This window comes from Zootoca vivipara, chromosome 5 (assembly GCF_965207765.1).
Source record: "Zootoca vivipara chromosome 5, rZooViv2.hap1.1, whole genome shotgun sequence".
Taxonomy (NCBI): Eukaryota; Metazoa; Chordata; class Lepidosauria; order Squamata; family Lacertidae; genus Zootoca; species Zootoca vivipara.
This window is the reverse complement of record NC_142588.1, coordinates 61727280-61753095: the sequence shown is the minus strand read 5'-3', so window position 1 is coordinate 61753095 and position 25816 is coordinate 61727280. Positions and strand designations below refer to the sequence as shown.

At 44.4% G+C, this 25816-nt stretch overlaps 1 protein-coding gene across 1 annotated transcript; it reads left to right on the top strand.

The window, feature by feature from the left end:
- The first annotated feature begins 435 nt into the window (after window positions 1-435).
- TF (transferrin) lies at window positions 436-24995 on the top strand. Its single transcript, XM_035134084.3, has 17 exons — window positions 436-552; window positions 3090-3259; window positions 4057-4168; window positions 5056-5250; window positions 6346-6481; window positions 8504-8559; window positions 10433-10605; window positions 12612-12789; window positions 13271-13422; window positions 15613-15703; window positions 16323-16364; window positions 17708-17872; window positions 19124-19280; window positions 21500-21564; window positions 22717-22901; window positions 23248-23431; window positions 24751-24995. The coding sequence occupies exons 1-17, from the start codon at window positions 510-512 to the stop codon at window positions 24789-24791; spliced, it is 2145 nt and encodes a 714-aa protein (XP_034989975.1). The 5' UTR covers window positions 436-509; the 3' UTR covers window positions 24792-24995.
- Window positions 24996-25816: the final 821 nt, after the last annotated feature.

Sequence of the window (25816 nt, the reverse complement as noted above, 5' to 3'; positions counted from 1 at the left end):
GATTTAGGTTACAATTTTATTCTTAAAGAAATCAATGGCAAAACACACATCAATGTCAACGGAGTAGGCTTGTTACACAAATAGCCTAAATTCAGAGCCGCCTCAAACAGGCTGTTCTGTGGTTTGCCTTTGCGACAATGGTGGTGAAGGAACAGACAAGGTGTTACTGCCAGTTTATCATTGTACTTCAGGTCCAGGAAGAATTAAAATGACAGGGGGATTTCCCATGTGAAGCCTCTCAACCCCTCTTGTTGTCTGTCCATATGAATCCTTTGCCAAAGTGACATTCTTCCTGCAAATGGAGGGAGGAGGGGGCGGGGAGCAGGAGCTATTGGGAAACAAGGGCAGACAAACACAGTTGGGTCACTGCTTCTGCTAACACTGCAGAGTCCACTCTCTCTATAAAAAGGCAAGGCTGCTTGAGTCAAAAGCCTCACAGACGCCGTGGGAGCAGTCTGTGACAGACAACTCTGCAACACCTCTCTCAAAGTCTCCAGGAAGAGCACAACATGAAGCTTGCTCTCCAAGCTGTGCTGTTCACTGCACTTCTGGGTAAGTGAATGCAGGCTTGCAGAAAGAGGCAAGTCAAAGGCACTTCAAGGCTGCAAGGTGGAATTAGAGTCAACCTTTCTGCTGCTCAGAGAATGGCAACCCTTTAAAAATCAGGCCACTTTAATTTCTGAAATAGGTTGCAAGCCTTTCAAATATTTTCCCTCTGGAAAACAGCAAAGTCCTAGTTTGGGATGGCAGAAAGCCCCACTGGTTTGCAGCAGTTCCCGCCTTCCATTGAGGTCTCAGTCCAAAAGCTCTCCTGAGTTGAATGCTTCTGCTGTCTTCTGTCAAGCCTTCACCATATATTGAAAGCACATGGCTTCCCCCCAAAAGTCCTGGGAACTGGAGTTTGTTAAGGGTGCTGGGGATTATAGCTGTGTGAAAGGCAGGGCTTTTTTTCCAGCTGGAACTCGTCAGAACTCAGTTCTGGCACCTCTCAGGTGGGCACCACTGTCATTATAAGAAAACAAGGTGCATTCATGGTGAGTTCCAACACCTCTTTTTCTATGAAAAATAGCACTGATTGAAGGTAAACTACATTCCCCACAATCTTGCGTGAGGGGAAGCCATGTAATTTCAATGTACTGTATAGTGTGGGTCTGAACTTTAAGTGATGAAGCTTCCGTTTATGCACACACTGAACCGTGAACCAGAATATCTTTCTTAGAGATTGAAACAGTGCTTAACTATAAATATATAGTTATGTAAGCTTGTGTTAGGTACAGTGAACAGCAAGATAGGTTTTAATGAATAATATTTGGGGTATGCAACTCTACCTTCCGGAAAGGGCACCAGTAACATTATTAATTCCACGATGGTGATGTGCTTGGACCAGGATAGGGGGGCAGAATTGCATATTCCTCTGTGAAATGGTTCAGAAACCCACATTAGCGAAGGCAAAGTGTATGTAGTACAAAGGGCATTTGTTGGGGAGACTTGGGGAGGACAGTATGGTGGTCAAATCCTCCTGTATTTCTTCCCAACTGTTTTCCAGCTGCAGAAAGATAGATGTAGAAACAGCTTGAGGGAGATGCAGTCAGGGAAAGGGTTTCACACCCTCCTCCTGGCAGCCGATTCCCTACTGCAAATCTCCCCAAACTGGGAGCCCCATGTTTGCATGTAATCTATGGTTTCATAACCGCACCATTGCATTTAAAGCACATCCAACACACATCTTCATCACAAAGAATCCTGGGAAGGGCAGTTTCTTTCTCACAAAGCTGCAATACCCAGCACCCTTAACAGACCACTGCTTCCAGAATTCTTTCCCAGGATTCTCGGGGATGCCTTGTGTGCAGAGCAAGTGCCCTACCACTGAGCTATTGCCCTTCTTCTAATGAGGGCTAGACTCAAATCAACTGGAATTAAGCCACAATGAATAGGGCTGTGTTAATTGCATGAGTGCAATTAATGCGTCTGGTGTTGGGAGGAAGCGACAGTTAGGATTGGTACTGTGGGGAGTAGGAAGAGATGTGTTCTTGACTCATTCACCTCCCATCATGTGGTCCCAATGAAACCCTCTCCCCAGCACATTACTTTCAGTACAAAAGGGATTCTTCCCCTGGTGTTTAATATGTGTCCGAGTTTTGGTGCTAGCAGGATTTTATTCTTGAAGCACACACAAACATGTATTGGGATGACTGTGTGCGAAACCGCCCTTCTAGAAAAGTTAACCAACAAACTGAAATTAGCACAGGGTCAAGCAAAGGAGGGTTCCTTCACCCCATGTGGTTCCCTTTTATCACATACTCAGCTTAAAGCCACTTGAGCATGTGTGGCTAAAAGTGTGAAAGCAATCTCTCCAGACTCTTTCGATCCAGAATGTGATAGCTCTGGCTGGACTTGTGACAGCCCAGTTGACATCACCACAGGCTGAATAAAAATCTCAGCTACCACGGACTGAAATAATTCATTGCCCTTAAGTACTGCAACATCAGACTAAACGAAGAGTGTTGCGTTCCTCTAAACAGCCGAGTCTTTGTCTTGGGGCCAGTATGCGACTGCTCAGTGTGATGCAGTGCAAGACCTGGATTGAGGCTCTTGTGTGTAGGTTAAGCAAAAGAGTTCTGATGAACAGAATCTGCAGAGATGCACTGAAAAACACACAGCTTTGAGAAAATCTCATTTACAAGGACAACAAGGAAACAGCAATTCAAGGATGTGTACCTAATGTAGGCATCTAGGAGCAGTTCCAGATCTTCAGGATTTTCTGCCTTGATAGTCAAGGTTAGTTTAATACAGCCTTCCACAACGTGGTACCCAACAGATGATATGGGCTACAGCTCCCATCATCCCTGACCAGTGGCCATGTTGGCTGAGCCTGATGAACGTTGCAGTGCAAAGCATCTGGTTGGGGAAGGTTGGAATAACACAAACCTGGTGAGCAAATCTTCCTACCTTGATCTTAGTATTAGACAATGGCACAGATGGGAAGAAAATCCCATACATCTGGGGAGGTGGACTTCAGACAAGGCAGTGTTATTGTCATTCATGGCCCATGATATCACAACACTTCCCCTCCTTCATTTTCTTCACAGCATTCTGTTTTGCATCTTCCGGGGTAAGATGGTGTACAACATCAACGGCTGAGCACAACAAGTGTCAAAGACTGCAGGAATGCTTAAGTGCCTCCCAGCAACCTGCATCTTTCCCACAATTCAGCTGTGTGAAGAAGAGTGGTCCCCATGACTGCATCAGTGCCATTGCGGTAAGTGAAATAAAAAAATTCCTTCAGTAGCACCTTAAAGACCAACTAAGTTTATATTTTGGTATGAGCTTTCGTGTGCATGCACACTTCTTCAGATACACACTGCGGTAAGTGATTAGTGGAAGCTGGACCCAAACACTGGGGGACTTCCCTGAATTCGGTGTGCAAGACGAACTAAACTTTTGCTGGTGGGTCTGTCAACTCTGCAGAAAATGGTTCGTTTCAAAGATCCTAGTGCCCTGGTTAGGGTCAGAAGCAGGAGCTAGAAGCGGCCCATGAGACAGAACCTGGACTAGGGACACACATTGGAAAGTTCTGACTGATTACAGAAGTGGCTGGCAGAATCCCTGGGGTCATAGAACCTGGAAGGGATCAATGGTAAAACAGTATTTGCCTGTATACTGTTTTTTCAGACTCCAGTATGGGTTATTTGCCAGAAAATGGTTTGAGTGGTTAAAACAGTAATCAGCCAATCACTTTATTATGGGGCCATAGATCCAAACAGGTTAAAACAATAAAATATTGGCCTGGCGGCAACCTAAAACAAAGTCCCAGGCAACTAGAACACTAAAGGAAGTCCCTTCTTGATCCCCTGGGCCAAATTATCAGTTTAAGATCGCTCCATACCCCATTTCTGACTCTGGCACTGTGAAAAAAAGAGAAGATAGCTCAGTTAATTTTGGGGTCCATCTGTCACTGTGTGGTACAATAGTCTTTCTAGCTCCTTTCATTCCTGTCACTTCTCCTTCCCATTTGTGTTTTCTTCTTCCCATTTGTCTACTCTTATATGTTTTCAGGCCTCCGAGGCAGACGCTGTCAGCCTGGATGGTGGTCTCACTTATGATGCAGGCTTGGCCCCGTACAACTTGAGGCCGGTTGTAGCCGAAGTTTATGGCACAAGTACAGGAGGTAAATTTCAACAGGGCTGATTTTGAGAATTCTGTTGTGCTCTGTGTTGTGGCAAGGCCCGAGGTGGGATCAGGGTTCAGAGTTAGAGGGATCAGAGTTAGAGGTTAGAGACCCATCAGGTTCATCTGAGAGTGCTGCTGGAGCAGGCCTTACATGCCCATGGAGTGTAGGAGTATAGGACTGGAACCAGTGGCTTCAAGTTTAGAATCTGACTAAACACCAGGAAGAACCTTCTGACAGTAAGAGCTGTTCAACAGTGGAATGGACTCCCTTGGTTTGTGGTGGACTCTCCCAGATCTTATTCCAATGCTGTAACCACTACACCACACTGACTCTCTAGTGCTAGGAGTGGAATAATCTGTCCGTTTGGGTTTCTTCCAGCTTCTCATTTTTCCATTATTAAATTCAGCTCTCCACATTTCTGCATCAGATTAGATATTATTTTTAAAGACCTCATGAAAGTTCATCAAGCTTCTTGAGTGCATTTCTCCTAACATACAGATTTTTGTATGCAGTTTTGCTGAATTTGCAAGCCGTATCCTGTAATAATACACTCTAGTGAGCTGTTCTTAAACTTAGTAGACAAAAGGAGAAGGTCTCCAGACTAGGGAAGGAGAAGTAGGAAAGTTCTTCAGGAATAGCTTTCTGACAGTAAGAGCTGTTCAACAGTGGAACACACTCCCTCGAATGGTGGTGGGTGGACTCTCCTTCTTTGGAGGTTTGTCAGCTGAGGTTGGATGGTCATCTGTCATGGATGCTTTAGTTGAGATTCCGGCATTGCAGGGGGTTGAACCAGATGACCCTCAGGGTCCCTTCCAACTCTACAATTCTATTATTCTTCATTGCCGCACAGGTCACAATATGCCTTCTCTCTTTCTCTCTGTCAGGAGAATCTGTTACCAGTTACTATGCCGTGGCCGTTGTGAAGAAAAATACCGTCCAGTCACTTGCTGATCTCCGAGGGAAGAAATCTTGCCACACTGGCTTGGGCAGATCTGCAGGCTGGGTTATGCCAGTGGGGCGGCTGTTGAGTCTTGGTCATATAGAATGGGCTGGAGCAGAAACAGAACCTATAGAGAAAGGTAAGAAGCAGAGTGACGAAAGCCACGAGATTGATGTGGAAGGAGTGAGAACGGGTAGGAAGGTTCACCAGACCTTTGTTGAGTTAGATGACTTCCCAGCCACACAGAAGTCAGAGATTTCTTTCCATCCTCCAGTCAAAGAAACAAGAGGTGTTATCATAGTTCAGAGATGCATTCGAGCCAAGGAAAAGTACGGTACTCACAGGGTGCAGAGCAGGGCTGGTGAGCGGGGTGGCGGCCTGAGGAGTGTCATGATAGAGAGGGCTGCATTCAGCAACCAGGCCTCAGGTTCCCCATCCCTGGTGTACACCCTCTGGGAATTTTGGCATTCTAACCCAGCACATGTTTTACATATAGCCACTCTTCATAGGTACCAGGTATAAAATCCAGGGTTGACGCAACACATTTTATTTACCCAAGTGGCTGCAGAGCATGATGTGAGAAGTGTGTCCTGGTATTCTGTGTATGTGTGCACTTGTGTAAATTTGTGTGTGTGTGTGTGTGTGTGTGTGCACGCGCGCATGAGAGAGGATGGAGGAGGCCAACTCCTGCTTTGTTTAGGCCACACCCGTCTTTTGTTTTGGCACATGGCCCCCAGAAGGCAAGCTGAGACAGAATGTGGTCCTTGGGCTGAAAGAGGTTTCCCCAGCCCTACCTTGCCAATATAACATTGCAGAAGCTTCTGGGATGTCTATCACAAGTTGTATGCCTCTGCAGTTGCTGAAACAGCATAAGGACTGAGATTTGTTTTCTGGGACGTCACAGAACAGGGTTGGAGAACCTTTGGCCCTCCAGATGTGGCTGAACTACAACTTCCCTCAGCCCAAGCAAGCACGGCCAATGGCCAGGGATGGTGGGAGTTCAGCAACACCTGGAAGGCCCACGGTTCATCACCCCTGTCACAGAGACTCCTTGGACTTTGTGTTCCACCTGCTTTCTACCAAGAGGCGAGTGCTGCCCTTGACAATAATTGCGTCCTGAGGCCATGACTGAGATGTTTGTGTGGCTGACCCATCCCTGATGCTAACTAATAGGTGAATGCTATTTAGAAGAAGGGAGCTGCCAATTCTTTGCCTGTGTGGTCTTCTTTTACAGCCGTAGCCAAGTTTTTCTCAGGCTCCTGTGTCCCGGGTTGCAAAAATGAGCCAAATCTGTGCCGCATTTGTGCTGGAAAAGGTGATGAAAAATGCAGCCGGAATGACCCATATGCTGGATATTCAGGGGCTTTTCAGTAAGTAACATGCATTTTCCATTTGGTTTTTTTTTGGGGGGGGGGTTGTGTGTGTCATAGCCCTAGGAAATTCAGGTGCTTCATAACCAAAACAGGAAAAGAAGGGGTTTGTTCTGAAAGGCAGAAAACAATTTTTGAACCTAACACTGGAAACATGCAACCTGAGAGCCTTTCTGGACAATCAAAGGACTGGTGGTTGGTACACTTCCAATTTCCTTGAACAGCAAGAGAGCCTAAGAGCATCGCTACCTTCTTTTGGCAGAGATGGGGTGTTTTTGTAATATTTGGTTTATTTAGAAACATACAAGTAGAGCTATACATGCTGCTATTGTGCAGTGGATTCTCTACCCTGCATCAGATGAGAGGCTCCCTATACACAGGTGATGCTTTCAGCTTCCTGGAAACTCTGTTTTAAATGATAGTTAGCAATTATTCCAGGGGCGGCTTCTTCTTCTTCTTCTTCTTCTTCTTCTTCTTCTTCTTCTTCTTCTTCTTCTTCTTCTTCTTCTTCTTCCTCTTCCTCTTCCTCTTCCTCTTCCTCTTCTTCTTCTTCTATTTCATGCTAGGCCCATGGAGGAGGGAATGTTCTTCAGGACTGTAGTACATGGGGATTTGAATTTTAACACTTTCTTCCCCAGCCATGATCTTGACAAAAATCAAAAAATCTGTGACATGTCTTTTAGAGTTAAAAACAAAAATTTAGCCAGATGTACACTCCAGTACAGGAGACGGGGAACTCTGTTACAAAGGAATAAAAACAATCCACTCTATTAACAGTGGAAAACAAACCAGAATGTTTCCGAAACAGCTAGACATTGCTGCGGGTGGGCTAGCTTAGCTGCCATTTTCCACGTAAGTAAATACATTTTTTAAAAAATAATGAAGGAAAACAAAGTTTCACATAATAGTGCAAGCATGGACAGGAAATTATATCCAACAGATGTCAGTAACATTTTCAGAACATGTGACGTTTATACTGTACTGCCATCACAATAGCAACATTGCCCTTTTGTGTGTGGATGCATGTGCAAATCATTGCAGAAGTGCAGAAAGAGATGAAGATTCTTTATTTTTGCGCAATAAATGCACAAACGGCTGAGTGTGTGGAAGTCTCCCAGTAGTTTCTGTGGCACAGAACTACAGTATGTGGCAAGCATACCAAGGAAGGCTTTTAATGTTTAATAGATTATTTTATTTCATTTTTCTGTTGTAAGCCGCCCAGAGTGGCTGGGGAAACCCAGCCAGATGGGCGGGGTATAAATAATAATAAATTATTATTATTATTATTATTATTATTATTAAGCATTAAAATGCCCCCAAAGTCTTGTATATTCTGGTTATCGTGGGTAGCATGAAACTGGTTAAATATCTCTACATGGCAATGTAAAGTTCTACCATCAGGTTGTGGAAAAATGAACTTTTATTGTCAATTTCCAGTGAGGTAGCCATTTCAATCTGCTGCAGAAAACATGATAAAAAAAACTTGTGCCACCCTAAGAACTGCATACTCTTGTGACATAAGCTTTTGATGACTACAATTCCAGATCATAAAGTCCACAAAAGCTTGCATCATAATACATTTGTTAGCCTTTAAGGTATTACCTGACTCTTTGTTGTTTATATTGTGAGTTTTTGCTATGATGTCTGTTTTGGAACACTCAACTTGCAATGTCTGATTCCCTCTCCATTTCCTCACAATAAACCTTTCCTTTCCGGAAGAAAGTTTTTCTGGAACAATCCAAGCCTCACCTTACCTATTCTTCCACTCTCTTACTACTCATTTCCCATGCTTGGTCATTCCTGAGTCCATCCATGTTTTATCTTTGTACTATGATTTTTAAGTTCTTCACGTCTGGACTGTATCACTTCTGCGTTCTGTTGGCGCTGAACAAAATAGACAATAGTAGTTTTGTATGCTCAGGATCTGTAATTCCTTTCTGCTTCTCTGAACATGCAGAAGGTTGGTGTAAGGACCCAAAAATTCAATTGATCTGATATTTCTTCCTCTGCTTGTTCTTCTAGATGTCTGAAAGATGGAGCTGGAGATGTGGCCTTTGTGAAAGACGCAACTGTACTAGGTAAGGACGGAGGGCAAGTTTAGCCCTTCACATGTTGTTAGACTCCAGCTCCCATCAGGGCCCTGCCAGCACTGCCTAAAGGTCAAGGATGCTGGGGACTGTGGTCCACAAAATCTGGAAGGCACCACACTACCTGCCCCCAAGTTCCTAGTAGAGCTCAACCCACTGTGCAGACGGAATTCACATTTTTGAGTCAGTTTGTGTTGAGTTCCATGGACTGAGTTGGTTCTATGAAGGCTGATTATATGTGCAGAAACCTGTATGGATCAGTTTTTTTCGCAGTGTAGCAAGTGCTAAAAAATATGCAACTTTATTTGTGGAAAGGTCATGCAATTAGTCTAATATTTAAAGCTGGAGATGCAAACTAGTTATTTTCAAATTTAACAGCAGTGTAATAAAACTGGTATAGAGCGATCCTGTCTAGTCTGTTAGTTACTCACAACCACTAATTTCAAATTCTCCTTTCCTTATTTATTACTACATCCTGCTACCGTACAATATGATCTTGAAGGCAACTCATAGTTCTTTGATTCCAAATTGCTGGCAAGATTAATTTCCACCTCTTTGACAGTCACGGCTTCCCCCAAAGAATCCAGGGGAGGTTGCTAGTTTGTTAAGGGTGCTGAGCGTTGTTCGGAGACTGCTATTCCCTTCAAAGAGCTACAATTTCCCGAGTTTCCTGAGAAGAGCAGCTGATTGCCGAGCCATGCTAGGAATAGTGGCTTTTTGAAGGGAATAGGGGTATAAGTTGTATAAGAGTACTTCAAATTTACAGTGTGTGGCTATGATCAGCACCTCTTCTGCAGCATTCAGTCTTCAAGCTACACAATCACAAGGCTGGAGGGAAACCTGAGCATCACATAGTGCAACTCCAACCATGCAACCACAGAAGCATGAGTTGGGAGGGTAGGATCCTGTTATGTAGACCATTCATCTCATTATGTAAGGTATATATATGAAAGTTTAAGATTTGTGTCTTGTTTCTTCCAAACACAACTTGGGAAGAATCATATTAATAGCAACTGCGAGCCACAATTAAACAGAAATACAGTGGTACCTTGGTTTTCGAACAGAATGCGTTCCGGGAGTCCATTTGACTCCCGGAACCATTCAAAAACCAAAGCGCAGCTTCTGATTGGAAGCTGTGGAAGCCATACCGGGTGTTCGGCTTCTGAAAATCGTTCGAAAACTGAAACACTTCCAGGTTTCAATCATTTGGGAGCCAAGGCATTTGGGAGCCAAGGTAATGTACTACTGTAATGTACTACTCCTTCCCTCTGCTGTTCCAGCACCTGGTTGACTTCATTTATTGTATCCTAAGATCAAACACCCTGTCTTACAGAGATGTAGTACAGTAACCACTTGAGCATTCCTTGGAAGGAACATTGGAAGATCTGCCTTATGCCTAGCCAAACTACTGTTTCAGTGTTGTCTACACTGGCTGCTGGTAGCTGTCCAGAGTTTCAGAAAGGATTCTTCCCCAGCCTTCCCCAGAAATACTGGAGATTGAACCTGTAACCTTTTGCCTGCAAAACATGTACTCCACAGTTGAACTACAATGCTTTCCTGCAGGAAATTGTAAGCATTGTAATACTAGATGGACTCTCAGTATATACAGGTGGAATCAGTACCATGTAATTGTAGAGTTTCACCTTCATTGTTTTTCATCATTAGCCACAGCACAAAACTCTTAATCTCAGATTTGTGGGCTCAAGCAAAAGATTCCTGCATTGCAGGGGGTTGGACTTGATGACCCTCGTGGTCCCTTCCAACTCTACCATTCTATGAGTCTATGGGCTTCTCATTTCTCAGCATTTCAGGGTGGAACCTATCTTACATACCTGGCTTTAAATCTTGCTAAAATCTTTCATAGCTCTCAGTGCAGAAGAAAGAAACCAGTATGAGCTGCTCTGTGATGATGGCACTAGGAAGCCTATTGAGAAGTACAAAGAGTGTTCTCTGGCTAGAGTCCCTGCTCATGCTGTGGTAGCACGAAGTACCGACGGTCGGGCAGATGAGATCTGGACGGTCCTCTCCAAAGCAATGGTATGTATGTCTGTATTTCATAAATTGTTTTCAATGAGGTATCCCAATGCAATTTACAATATAGTGGCCAATTAAAAAAAAAAACCCACAACGGCACATAAGATTTATAAGACCTATGGGGGACTTCCAAGCATGCAAGTTTGTAAATTAAGAAATGCACACACACAGAGAGTGATATTAAATGCTACTCCTACTCTCCATAGACCCACTGAAATGAATGGATAGGACTAACTTTAGTTCATTAATTGCAGTGGGTTGGACTTAGGTGACTACAACCCATAGTAATGGAAACATACACAAACAAGCCTGCTTCAGGACCGTATCTGAAGAAGTGTGCATGCACATGAAAGCTCAAACCAATGACAAACTTAGCTGGTCTCTAAGGTGCTACTGGAAGGATTTTTTATTTTGTTTCGACTACGGCAGACCAACACCTGCTTCTTTTAAAAAATATCTTTGCACCTGGCCAATATGGCCAACTATCGCCTAGTCTCAAATCTTCAATTCTTGGGCAAGGTGATTGAGCAGGTGGTTGCTGAACAACTCCAGACACGCCTGGAGGATGCAGACCATTTGAAACCCTTCCAATCGGGATTCAGGCCTCACCATGGGACTGAAACTGCCTTGGTCACGCTGGTTGGTGATCTCCAGCGGGCTAGGGACAAAGATGAAAGCTGTTTCTGCTGGATCTCTCAGCGGCCATTGACCATGACATCCTTCTGGACCATCTAGAGGAGCTGGTAGCTGGGGGCACTGTTATACAGTGGTTCCACTGCTTCCTCCTGGGTTGTGTCCAGAAAGTGGTGTTGGAGGATGAGTGTTCAGACCCTTGGGCTCTCACTTGTGGGGTGCCTCAGGATTCTGTCCTCTCCCCCATGCTTTTTAACATCTACATGCAGCCGCTGGGAGAGATCATCAGGGGGTTTGGGCTGGGTGTTCATCAGTATGCGGATGATATCCAGCTCTACCTCTTTCAAATCAGAACCAGTGAAGGCGGTGAAGGTCCTATGTGAGTTCCTGGAGGTGGTTGGAGGATGGATGGCAGCTAACAGATTGAGATTGAATCCTGACAAGACAGAAGTACTGTTTTGGCGGGACAAGGGGTGAGCAGGTGTGGGGGACTCCCTGGTCCTGAATGGGGTAAGGTAACTGTGCCCCTGAAAGACCAGGTGTGCAGCCTAGGAGTCATTTTTGACTCACAGCTGTCCATGGAGGTGCAGGTCAATTCTGTGTCCAGGGCAGCTGTCTACCAGCTCCATCTGGTACGCAGGCTGAGACCCTACCATGCATTCTGCATGGGGGCACCTTTGAAGTGGCCGCTGAGACCATATTACACCAGTCCTTATAGATCCACATTGGCTCCCAGTACGTTTCCGAGCACAATTCGGCCTTGGCTCAGTATACCTGAAGGAGCATCTCCACCCCCATCATTCAGCCTGGACACCGAGATCCAGTGCTGAGGGCCTTCTGATGGTTCCCTCGCTGCGAGAAGTGAGGTTACAAGGAACCAGGCAGAGGACCAGGCAGAGGACCTGTGGAACACCCTCCCATCAGATGTAAAGGAAATAAATAACTATCTGACATTTAGAAGACATCTGAAGGCAGCCCTGTTTAGGGAAGTTTTTAATGTTTGAAGTTTTGTTCTGTTTTTAGTCCTCTTTTGGGAGCCACCCAGAGTGGCTGGGGTAAAAATATATAGTGTAACAATAATAATAATAATAATAATAAATTACACTACAGTCCTGCATTTCTTCATTGTTTCATTAGACCCCAAAAAGGGAGGTGGAAGTCAGGTAGACTATGTGAGTCTAGCAGTTAAGTTGAGGGCAGGTGAACCAATGGAATGTTGAAGGTGTCCACTGGAAAATAAAAGGGGTGGAGAGAGATGGAATTGGCCTGCTTTTGGCAGGGTTGGCGGTGGTGATGCATATATCATGAGTTTTAAAAACTCTCATTGACTTTGCGTTTTCTTCTTACCCTTTCTCACTCTTCAATGAATATCTTAGGAGCTATCTTCCAAGAACGCACAATCCGGTTGCAAACTTTTTGGTTCTCCTGAAGGTCCTTCCAAAGACCTTCTATTTAAGGATTCTGCTGTCAATCTTCTTCGTGTACCTGAGTTAATGGATTCTCAACTCTACCTGGGCTCCCAGTACTGTAGTGCTATTCGGGCTATCAGAAAAGGTATGCAGGAGATCAGCTGCTATGGACCATCAATACATTGGCGGTACCCGACTCAATTTCTCTGTATCATCTGAACTGGGAATAGCTGAGAAGGCTCCAGGCTGGTGTCTGGATGCAGTGGCAGGCTAGATTAGCTTAATGAATCTGAATCCTGACAAGACAAAGGCTCTGTGGGTGAGTGGTTCTCAGATCCAGTAAGTTGATACATTGCCTGACCTGGATGGGATCAAATGCATTTTGGAGTGTGTTCCTAGATCCAGCTCTGTCACTGGAGGTGCAGATCCTCACAGTAGGTAGATGTGGTAAGAGGTATCTCTGCTGGTATTCTCTACTCTCCGGCACATGTAACAGCACTGGTGCCAATTAGGGTTGGACTTTGGGGCAGCTGTCACCAGCACTTCCCTCTACCAGCACTTAATTTGCAGCACAATGAGGCATCGGAACTCCTGGTTAAGTGACTTTCTCCTTTCTGATCCCTTAGACAGACCTTCCGCTGATACAGAAGGGAGGGTCAGGTGGTGTGCAGTGGGCAAGGCTGAACAAACAAAGTGCGACTCATGGAGTGGAGTGAGCGGAGGCTCCATTGAGTGTGCTGTGGCAGAAAGTCCTGATGACTGCATCATCAAGATCTTGGTAAGTGCTTCAAGCTGCGCAACTCTTTCCCTTGCCCCTTGCCACTGTGAGTCCTCACTTGGGTTTCATTGCTTCCACCTGGTGTGGTTTTGCTTCTGAGGCTGTGTACACATCACACATAAGCATGTTTCCTCACGCACACCAAGAATATTGGGATCTGTAGTTTTCAAAAAATGATTTATTAAATTTGTTAGTTGCTTTATCTTGCCCAGGGCAGAAAACAACTTACAACCAAATAAATGGACATACAACACACCCCACATTAAAGCCAAGAGGAAAGAGAAATGCATTAAAAACATCCCGCCCATGTCTAAAAGGCCATAGGTAGTTAAATCTATATGAGATAGCGAAGAGAAATCTCTCATAAATTAAAATATCTTCATATGAAGCGGGAACTCCCACCCATTTGTTCTATAGCAGGGGTTGGCAAGCTTTACCTCGCCTGGGCCAGTTCACTCCAGCGGCAATCCCTCTGTGGGCTGGATCATGTACATGCGCAGGATTTCCGGTGTCTGCGTCTACACAGACACGATTTTCGGCCCCGCAGAAGCGAGCCCCCATGCTGCGCTGGTTTAGCGCAGCGCACGGGGACTCGTCAAGTGGGTGGCTTGGTTCAGGGGTGGCTCAAAGGCCGGTTAAACGACCCCCGTGGGCCACTTGTGGCCCATGGGCCTTAGGTTGCCGACCCCTGTTCTATAGCACAGGGGAACCTCTTTGATTATGCTGATCATCCTACTTAACTTGCCAACCAAAGTCATTCCCTTAATAAAGGAACCAGTTTGGCAAGATTGCTCTTACACATTCTACCCCCACAGATGAATCGGAAGGGACTCAGATTCTGCGTCATGCAGAATGACCCCTGCACACTCAGAACGCTATTCTATCTTTGACCTATGAATCTCAGGGATATCCAATATACTTATAGTAAGCTCTGGGTGTTGTTGGACCACAACTCCCATGATCTCTTTTCATTTGCCATCCTGTCTGGGACTGATGGAGGTTGTAGTCTAACGTCTGGAGGGCATCCTATTGGGTACTGCACTATTCTATTTCCCCACCTCTTCTCCCAAGGAGCTCAAGTGTCATTTACTGCCTTCCCCTTCCCAAAGGGCTTTAAGAGTACTTTAAATGTTGGTGTGGACGTTACCAACCGTGTGCATTCTGTGCTCAGACACACTGAAATGTTTGGAGGAAGCTAGCTTCTGAGTCTTCCCCATTCTTTCTAGTCAGAGCTCACTAACCTGTGAGCAAGACTGCAGCCAAAGAAGTTTAATATAGCGTTAATTTCACAATGTGTATTTATTTTCCACCTTCCAGACTCAGTGCCTGGAAGGCTGAGAGATTAATGTCAAGCTGCAAAACTTAAATTTGAATTACACGATTTTAAACATGCTTCCTCTTATGCAACATAGAGGTTAAATTTTAGAAAGGTCAACCAATCTGGTGATCTCTAGATGTTTTGGACTATAGCTACCAGTATCTCCAGCCAGCATAGCTGGTAGTCCAAAATATATGTAAAGTACAGTACCAGGTTGAGGAAGGCTTTCATGGCACATGCATGTGTTTTGTGGCTTAAGACTTTTACAATTTGACTGGGAAAGTGCAAGCATAACAAAAAGAAAACGGTTTTCTCTAATACTGGTTATGTCCAGATTGTTACATTTGTATATGTATATGGCTCTCTTACACATTTGAGTAGATACCCGCACAGTCATACCTTGGTTTTCAAATGCTTTGGGGGAAATGTTTTGGCTCCCGAACGATCGAAAACCGGAAGTGATTGTTCCGGTTTTCGAACGTTCTTTGGAACCCGAATGTCCGATGTGAACTCTGCAGCTTCCGATTGGCTGCAGGAACTTCCTGCAGCCAATCGGAAGCTGCGCCTTGGTTTCCGAATGTTTTGAAAGTTGAACGGCGGTCCGGAACGGATTCTGTTCGACTTCCGAGGTACCGCTGTAAGTGCTCTTTACGCAATAAAAGCACACCTTCATAATCCCTCCCCCAAGAAAGCAGCTACATTGCAATAGATAGCAATGACTGAATAATGCCCCTGAGCAACACATTTGTTTCAAACACAATGCACGTTTTCTGATGCCCCCTTTCATGCATGGATGATGTTGTCTTGGCTATATAAAATATTTCACATGATGAGAATGTGTTTGCTATTAGCATATCTGATGTTCTTTGCAGAAAGATGAGGCTGATGCCATAAGCCTGGATGGAGGGTTTGTCTACACTGCAGGAGTGTGCGGTTTGGTGCCAGTGATGGCTGAAGTTTACTGTAAGTATGGAAAATGGCAGTTTGACTCAATACAGTCCACACTATCACAAGCACACATCTGGACATAACTTCTGATAGACCTTCATTACAGTTCTGCAAGGGGCCCAATGGGAATTTTGACCACAGGCTCAATGTTTTACACCAATTTTGCATTGTGTTTATTGTACCTATCTAAATGGGCTAGCATATTGTCACTTCAGATGAGAGCACATCACCGCGAAGGTGTGCCAAGCAATGCTCTGCGTGTGATTCACTTTTATTATAAGTTCTCAGGAAGCATCTTGTGTCTGTCCCTCAGGTCTGTGACCACAAATGGCTTTACTCCCATCGCTGTTGTGGCATTGCAAAAACTGGGTGGGTTTGGGGCGATATTCAATTAGCGTGTCCCATCAGGATTTCTGTTTGCACAACAGAACTTCCCCTCATTTTCTTCCCCCCTACTCACCACCACACATGCACCCCGCACACTCCCGAGATTTGCCCCAAAGGTTTAAAGGGGGGAGGACAGGCGGAAGCAGAAATCCTTGCACTGGCAGAATGACTTCATTAGTGCTACTTTGGATACAACTCTTTGTCTTGGAATATTGTGTCCAGAACCTCTTTCTCATTCTCTTTGTAGCCGACCCTGATGCATGTGCCCATCCAGAAAGAGAGGCAACAGGTGGGTAACTCTGGGACGTACAGCCATTGAGAGTAAACCTAGAATTTAAAGCTTTTGTTCATTTGTTAAATCTATATCTATATCTAAATCTATATCTTACCCAGGGCAGAAAACATGTGACTCATAAAACAACAACCCAACAGCTGAAAACATGGACAAACCTTTTTGTGCAATGTTTGTTTGAGAGAGAGAGACAGAGACACAGGATCTAATATTATACTTCCATTTCAAGCTGTATTTATATAAATATAATTTTATATTCGTTCATATTTATATAAATGTACTTGCCAGCTTTAAAACTCTTTCAAATCCAGTACTATTGGCAAAGATGGTGGGTGTCGTGGTCTCCATGGCGCCTGGCAAGATCGGGCAGGGTGTGTCAGAAGAGGTAGAGGATGACAATTCCATGAAGGGTGTAGGTAGAGACAGTGCCGATCGGAAGGTCGGCTGTTCGAATCTGTGCAATGGAGTGAGCTCCTGTTGCTCTGTCCCAGCTTCTGCCAACCTAGCAGTTTGGAATCATACCAGTGCAAGTAGATAAATAGGTACTGCTGTGGCCAGAAGGTTAACAGTGTTTCTGTGCACTCTGGCACTCATCACAGTGTTGTGCCAGAAGTGGTTTAGTCATGCTGGCCTCATGACCCGGAAAGCTGTCTTAGACTGAAGTGAGATGAGCGCCGCACCCCATAGTTACCATTGACTAGACCAGGTCCAGGAGTCCTTTACCTTTACCTTTTTTTAAAAAAAAACTTTTGTAGAGACAGCTCAAGCAGTGCCAGGAATGAGGGTCCCGCCCCCTGGTGGTCAGATAGCTCAGAAGAGGAGGGGGAGCCAACAGAGGCAGGTACCACCCCACCTCCTGAGAAGCCAGCCAAACCAGGCCCACCCCCGTCTCCTGCGAGAGCGTTTCCCCTGGTGGCTGAGCAGACCTGGCCAGGCTGGTGGTAGAGGGACAGTCATAGGGTTGGACCACGTCATTGCTGAAGGCACACCACTATCAATGCAGGCGTGACCGCTGAGTGAAGCAGAGGTGCAGCTGATTTCTTTAATAAAACTTTCAGGATTTCCTGAGCTGGGAGTCTGGGTTTTTCATCTGAAAGTGGGAGCCAGGACAGAGAACCCAGTTTTTAAACTGGTCTATGAGCAAAGCATCCTTTTGACTTGTGCCTATTTTTCAAATAAGGACACAACAATAGAGAGGTAGCCAAGACCCTACCCACTCATTCATTCAGCATGTGAGAGAATTACAAGCTCTCATTGGCCAACTTGTCTCCCTCCCTCCATTGATTAAGGTCTCATTTGATTTGAGGTCTTATTTGAGATTTTTCTCCCCCTGCCTCCAGTAAAGGGCTACACTGCTGTCGCTGTTGTCAAGAAAGCTAATACCGGATTCAACTGGAAGACATTGAGAGGAAAGAAGTCCTGCCATACTGGTGTTGATAGGACTGCTGGCTGGAACATCCCCATGGGCTTGCTTTACCAGGAGAACATTGGAAACTTCAATATTAGTGAGTGACCTCATGTTCACTTATTTACCTACTTTGCACATGACTCCCCTTTGGAGCCAAATGTGGCCAAGTGGTATACAACCTGTTTAAATACGTAAACAAGCCATCTCACCCTTTTTCCAGGGAGTCCAGCGCATAATGCATACTGTCTAGTTTATATTCATAGCATATATAGCAATTGTCCCAAAGTTGCATAGGAAGCAGGGCTTATGAACCCACAGATGCTTCCACCCTATATATTATGTGTCGGAAACCTGGTGCCTCCTTTCCAAAGCCTGGGAAGCTTCTGCCCAGCTTAAGAGGGAGGTGTGATGCTTACATGTGTGACATCACCCCCACCTAATAACCTTTGCAAGCTCACACTTCCGGCCCTAACTGTTCCCCTATGAAAAAAATTCACTGCATGCCACTGTTTAGCGCTGCTGTTGTCCTTTTAAAAGGGCAGGGCTTTACATGGCAGAACACCCTAACCAGCAAGGTTGTGGGAGCTGGGAAGGACTAGGAGATAGACACTTCCACTCTATTCAACCTCACTCTGCTCCTGCAGCACAGTTAGCCAGTGCTTTGCATTGTTCTGCCCAGCCCAGCGCTATTCTGCCCATTTTATATTAGTTGCAGTAAAATATGGCACTGTGAGCGCAACATTGCTTTAATACTATTCAACAAAAAATGTTTCCCAACACTTTACCACGTTGCTGAAATCTGTGAGTGTACACCTTGTGATATCTAGCCAGGATGGAGTGCTGAGAATCTGCCATTCCAGTCGCCTGCTTAAGAATGGCTGAGTACAAATGTATGGCACTGCCTTTTGAAGAATACCGTTGGATTGGCTGGGAATGTTTCGTTAGTCTATAGTGGTAATCCAGATGGTTGATAAACCATCAGATTGGGGGGGGGAGGGATGTTGGATCCTGACATAGTCATGCTTAGAGCAGACTCATTGAAATCATGGTTGACTTAGGTCATTCCTTGATTTCAGTGAATCTATTCTAAATGACTACATTTGGATGCAACCAAAATATTTTTGGGATGGGTGGGATACTTTTAAAATAAGATAGGTAGCCTGCCAGCCAACAAGACTGAATTTTTAAGAAGATGTGGGGGGGGATCCACTTTCCTCTGTTCTATTGGGCATTCCAAATATCTATCCTTTTTTGTGTGCAAATATTTCACTGCAAATATAATATGTGGCCAACTTGCAAGAACAGATACAGAGGAATTCCAAGTGACTATTCCATGTTCTCCTGTCAGGTACATTCTTCAGCGAAGGCTGTGCCCCAGGGTCACCACCTAGCAGTCCACTCTGCAAGTTGTGCAAGGGCACTGGCACTGGCGGGGCACTCGCTGACAAACACAAGTGCAAAGCTAGCAGCAACGAGATATACTACGGCTACAATGGTGCTTTGCGGTAGGTAACTTGGATATTAAAAACAAACTCTTATTCAGGAGATGATAGAGGAATGAGAGGCCAAACTGTCCCCAGCCATGTGGGTGCCAGTCACATGGTGCGTATCTCTATGGTAGCTAATAACTAGGGATGGAGGGGAAATTGCTTTAGTTCACATTTAGAGGTGAGCCTACCTAATTTGCATTTCTGAAACACAAACTGAACCATCCTTCAAAATTCACACTTCTTCACGTGTTGTTGTGTAGTTCTCCATCCAAGTAATGTTACAAAAATGCATTTACTAGGGTAGGTTAAAAAAAAAAAAAGGTAAAGGACCCCTGGACGGTTAAGTCCAGTCAAAGGCGACTGTGAGGTTGCGGCACTCATCTCACTTTCAGGCTGAGGGAGCTGGCATTTGTCCACAGACAGCTTTCCAGGTCATGTGGCCAGCATGACTAAACCGCTTCTGGTGCAACGGAACATTGTGACGGAAACCAGAGCGCACGGAAATGCCGTTTACCTTCCTGCTGCAGCAGTACCTATTTATCTACTTACACTGGTGTGCTTTCGAACAGCTAGGTTGACAGGAGCTGAGAATGTATTTGTTAGTGAAAGTGGCATATACAGTGCATTATATTAGGGGAAATGGCTTGGGAAAATGTGTGCATTAGTAAAAATTCACACTAAAATGCGGGTGTGAATCATGGGGACTTAAAAAATAATAGCCACAAACTTAAGTTCCCTCCTCCACATTTCCATTCTCCACATAAGACTGGAAAAATGAGAAACTGAAAGTGATGTTGACAGATTCACCCATCCCTACAGATTTACTATATCATATAATCATAGGAGTGGAAAGGCACCCAAAGGCCGCCCACTCCAACCCCAATCCCACAACCAAGCCATGGAACCCAGACCAAATACCATGAACAAAGATACCTTAGAGCAGGCACCCCCAAACTTCGGCCCTCCAGATGTTTTGGACTACAATTGCCATCATCCCTGACCACTGGTCCTGATAGCTAGGGATCATGGGATTTGTAGGCCAAAACATCTGGAGGGCCAAAGTTTGGGGATGCCTGCTTAGAGGTCAGAACAAAGAGCTCTAGATGACTCTTGAGAGTGAATCCATCAGCATACCATAGGCAACTCATCTCTTCACAACAGCAAACCAATCTGATCTGGAGAGGGAGGGAGAAAGTCTTCTTGGTCTCCCAAAATAGTAGACTCTGAGCATGAACCAAAATTGTACCCATGACTTTTTCAAAGAGAAATCTTAAACAGCTGCAGCAACAAGCCATCCAGTGTTTTGTCCCTATTAGTCCATCAGATACCTCCTCAGGCCCAGTATCCTCCTCCTCCTCCTCCTCCTGTTGTTGTTGTTGTTGTTAGTATTATTATTTTATTTTATCATCAGTGCTTCCCCCCCCCCTAAAAATGTTTCGGGGGACTCTCGTTTTGACTCAAGAAAACCACCATTTTATAGTTCAAATTGGGAACAATAAATACGTACAGTAAATGAACAAAAGTACAAAGATTCACAAAATGTTTAGGAGTATGCGTCCCCCTGCGTCCACCCAGAAAAAAAGCACTGAATTTTGTTGTTGTTGTTTGTTTGTTTGTTTTTAAAGAAAACTTTCATGAATTCCCAGGATTCATAATCCTATGCAGGATATAGGCCTTATTAGTATTAATTTTAAAATTCACAGGGCAAAGCTCTACTTAGGATTCCCCCCTTATCTCTGGTATGTGGAGCCTAGAAGCAATCACTTTTTGGGTACTAAATCACAAACAACAAGCTCACATATTCCATGTCAAAACCTGGATACTGAAAGCCAGTTTCAAGCCAAGATGTTTTGACTTCTGTCTCAAATGAAATCACTGCTCCGCCTAGTGGGTGGCACAAATAAGCAAAAACAACATTTTCCCCACTTCAAGTAAAACATATTAATCTGTACTTTTGACATGGCTATTAAATATAAATCCAGGTAAATAGGGAAAAAAAATCTGGTTGCCAGCATATTGCCGTGATTTCAACATTACTGAATTGGCCAGAACTCTTTTCAGTTCACAGCATCTCATCAAATTATCACCTGTGATTAATTGCGTCTTTCACTTCTCACTGCAAATTTTGAATCCGTTTCAACATAACTGGAAATATTCAAATTCATGTCAGCAGTCTGATACAAAGGAATTGACAAATGCCACACTAACATTTTTCTTTTAATTGTATTTTCTAGGTGTTTGATTGAGTCAGGAGATGTATGCTTTGTTAAACACACCACAGTCGAGGAGAACACACAAGGTATGTGGGAGGTTCATGCTAGGCCTTAGCAGGATCCACAAGGAGCCCTACTCCTGAGAATTAATCTAACACAAATTTCACAAAGTGGCCACAGGTTTTATAGACAAATGGATGTCTATTTTCCCCATCACTACATGCCCATAAACGCCCCCTGCTCACAAGAGGGATCCAAGCAGAATAGCATCTAAACAGCAAGCCAATTAGCAAGTCCATGGAAAAGAAGGGGAAATTCTGCATGAGTTACACTGAGGATGGCCAACAGCTGGCCCATGGACCAAGTGTGCCGTGGCGGAGTTTCATGCTCCAGGACCGGGGGGGGGGCGGAGAGCAGACGGGGTGGGGCTGGCGCGCGTCCCAGGGGTGTGGTGCACCGCCTGCAGGGGCATGTTGCGTGTCCTGGGGGCATGGCACGCTGCTTGTGGGGCATGGCGCCCAGCGCACGGGGACGACGACCACAATGGCACCCCACCGGGATCGCGCTGCTGGGGGCAGTGCGCTCCCCCCGCACTCCTCTTCCTCCGCCAGTGCAAGTGTGAAATCTGAAGCAGTTTCAAGGGAAGCTTTGCATATACTGTTGTATTATATGGTGGCTTGCATGAGACTGGGGACCCTGCATGATCAGAGCTCCCAGTTACAAGGAAGCCTCCATATTGCAAGAAGCCAAGGGCCTCCTCTTGTAGGAATGACAGCTCTTGGATGCTTGCTTTTCTCCTCCTCCTCCTTCTTTTTACAAAATTTCTTTTATTAACTGACAATCTTTGCATACACTCTGCTTTTACAAGCTGTAAAGAAAAGGGGGAAAGGAGCAGGTAAACTCAGTTGCTTTCACTTGTCATAGTTCTCATGGAAGTTACATAAAAATGTATCCCCTTAGGCCTCTCACTGTGCCACTGCTAAGCCATTCCTCTTAAAGAAGCAAGTTCCAATACTATATGCAGATACCAAAATATATAAAGCCTTCCCCCCTGCAGGTGTTGGTGGGGTATGTAACATAGAATAGAATAGAAACTTTATTGTCATTGTACATAGTACAGTACAACGAAATTGAATGTCATCTCTAACATCAGGGTCACCTGGTGAGTGCTCACTTGACAGATCCCTGAATAGAACAATGAAAGCTTTATAATATTTAACATTCTTTTTTCCCCCCAGGAGAAAACAAACCTGCTTGGGCAGCGAACCTCAGGCCTACCGATTTTGAACTTCTGAAACCTAATGGCGATCGCTGTCCAGTTACTGACTATGTAAGATGTGGTCTGGCCACAGTTCCCACTCATGGAGTAGTTGCAGCCCCTGGGAAAGCAGACGCTGTCCGTCGTGTGTTACTTGAGCAACAGGTGAGGTTTTTTTTTTTTTAAAGGGGACTTCCCAGATCTCACCTCACAATAAATCTGTTGGCTTGTGATAGCTTTTAAAAATAGTATGTAAATAAATTACACAACTTCTGCAGTTGGTAGCCACAGTTGGACAAAATTCTTTGTACAAATGACACACGGAAGCAATCAAGGGAAGTGTAGGAACAGTTTGATCCTTAAGGAGCGCTCAGTAGGAAGAGAACAACTGTGAAACGTTTGACGCACCATTTGGATGGCATGTGATCACCACAACCTTTAACCAAAAAATGGGCGACCAAAACTTTAACATGACAGCTAACTGAATCCTGCTTTTCTTCCTTTATTACAGAATTTCTTCGGAATCACTGGATCAAGAAAAGAGGATTTCCAAATGTTCCAGTCTGAAACCAAAGATAGCTTGTTCAAAGATGGCACTCAGTGCTTAGTTAGCACAAAAGAAAAGACCGTCAGTGGTTATCTTGGCGAGCAATATCTGACTGCTATTGCTGGATTCAAGAAATTCTCACCTTCAGGTATCAATTATACACTGGGATGAATGACACCAGTCAGCTTCAGGCAAAAACTGGATTTCAGTTGGAGTCTAGACAGTACTCTCTTATAGTCTAAGAGGAAGCATTGTATTTTTCCTCATCAAGGCTTTCCAGATGTTGTTGGAGTGCAAATTCCATCAGTCCCAGCAACATGATCAATGGTCAGGGATGCTGGGAGCTATGGTCCAGCAACATCTGAAGGACCACAGGTTTCACGTCTCTGTTCTGCATCTTTTTTTTTTTAATGCAGCCTTCCCTGATCTGGTGCCCTCCAGAAGGTTTGGACTATAGCTCCTATCATTTCTGACCATCAGTCATGCCGGCTGGGACACATGAGAGTTGCAGTCCAAAACATCTGGATGGTACCAGGTTGGGGGAGTCTAGTTTAAAGGGCATTTTAAGTGAGTGGCAAAAAGTAAATATCAATAAGGACCAATGCTACATGAACTTTTTTAAAGGCAGTTTCATAAACTATAGGTTGTATCTCCCCCCCCCCCACTTTTGGCTTGTGAATTTTTAAACATGTGTGCTCCACTATATTCTATAACAATTTTGCAAAGCAGATTTACTATAAGAGGTGATGAGTTGTAATGTTAGGATCATTCTCAAAACTATTTAGATATCTCCACCCCCCCTTTTTAAAAAGGTTAGGTTACTAAGATCTAAAAACAAAGAAAAGGCCTTTCAGAGCATGACATCTGGGGGACCATAGGTTCCCAGTCCCTGCTACAGAGAAACACCATTAAGAGCTCTGAACATGCTGTTTTCATCACTGAGCCAACGCAACTCACCTTTTTCAACTTCAGAGATGATTAGTGTATTCTTTCATCCTGTTGAGTTCTCAAAAGAATAAGAAAGCTATTTGAGGTACGGATTTGTAGGAATGGAATTTGTTGCTGCTAATGTGCTACACAGAAACCACAGGCCTAAGCTACATTGACTACTGTCAAGCCACAGAATGGTGATGTTGGTTTTTCAGTCCTATAGAACTTATGCAATCATCCTATCCCCAATATTCTAGATAGGAAAACTGAATGAAATATAATGTTATTAGCTAGCTACACTATTCATGCTCCCTTTCCTTCATTAGTCTGCACAAAACAGCCCTTTGAGAGAGTCCATACCCATATTCAAGAAGTGATATTACCCAAGACTTACCAGTAGGTCTTAGACAAATTTCCATGAGAGTACAATGGTTTCTAGGGCATTGCGAAACATTGCTAGAGTTTGTCTGTTTTGGTGTGCTGATCTTCAACTTTCCTTTTTATTTCTCTTCTCTTCTTTCTGTTTTTATGTTACAGAACTCCTTAAAGTCTGCAACTTCCACCATCATGATGTCTAATGTGATGAAAAACAGCTCCTTGTAATGAATGAGTAGCATTGCAAGCACCATTTTTTTTTTCTTGCCTGAACATGGATCTGTCCAACTGTTTCTTTTCTCCTTAACATCACAACAAAGTGTGTTCAAGCTTCTCTTTGTATGGCTTTTTAACTCCTTGGTGTCACGAGTGCAAATAAATAAATAAAAGTAACTCTCACAACCTAATTCATCCTGTTGGCTATGATTACTGATTCCTTTAGGGCAGGGGTAGGGAACCTACAGCCACAACCTCCATTATTCAAATCTACCAGCTATGGTGGCTGGGGCTGAAACATTCTCCACCCCTAAGAACATAAGAAGATCCACTGTAATAAATATATTTTCCCTCTTATATTCCATCAGGGAATTGCTGTTGTTGATTTGCTTTTAATTGGTTCAAGAATTGCTCCAGTTTGATTTTGACTCAGGCCAATAAAGATTCAGCACTACACCAGCATAGAGGAATAGGTTCATTTCTAGCTCGCATGGAACCATTTATAGATGGTTTATATTACAACGCTGATTTGCAAAGTTGGAAGAAGCAAAGAGTTCCTATTTGTCTTGCCTCTCAGAGTTACCTATCTCAACCCTGGGCCTGTTAATTCCTGCAAGAAAACAGTTCACGTACTTGAGCAAAGCTTTGGGAGATGGGCTCTACAAAGCCAAGTTGGATGGTGCTTGTGTGTACTGGGGGTAGAGTTTCTGCATCCAAAATAGAGCCCACACAGTACAGCTACTCCATTTGTTTACAAATCACCTACTACCAAGCAATACACCTATACAGGTTACCAAGCCAAGGCAGATCATCCTTACACAAGCTCCAACTGTGTCACAAGCACTAAGCAAGAACTAAAAGCATGTGGCTCAAGGAACTGAGTCAACCTGCATAACAAACCAAGCCATGTAAAGGCAGCACATTATCAGAGCTGGGCCATCTAAAGAAGGATGGTTGCCCGGGGGGGGGGGGGGGGGCTTGTAGGAATATAGGAAGCTGCCTTATCCCAATA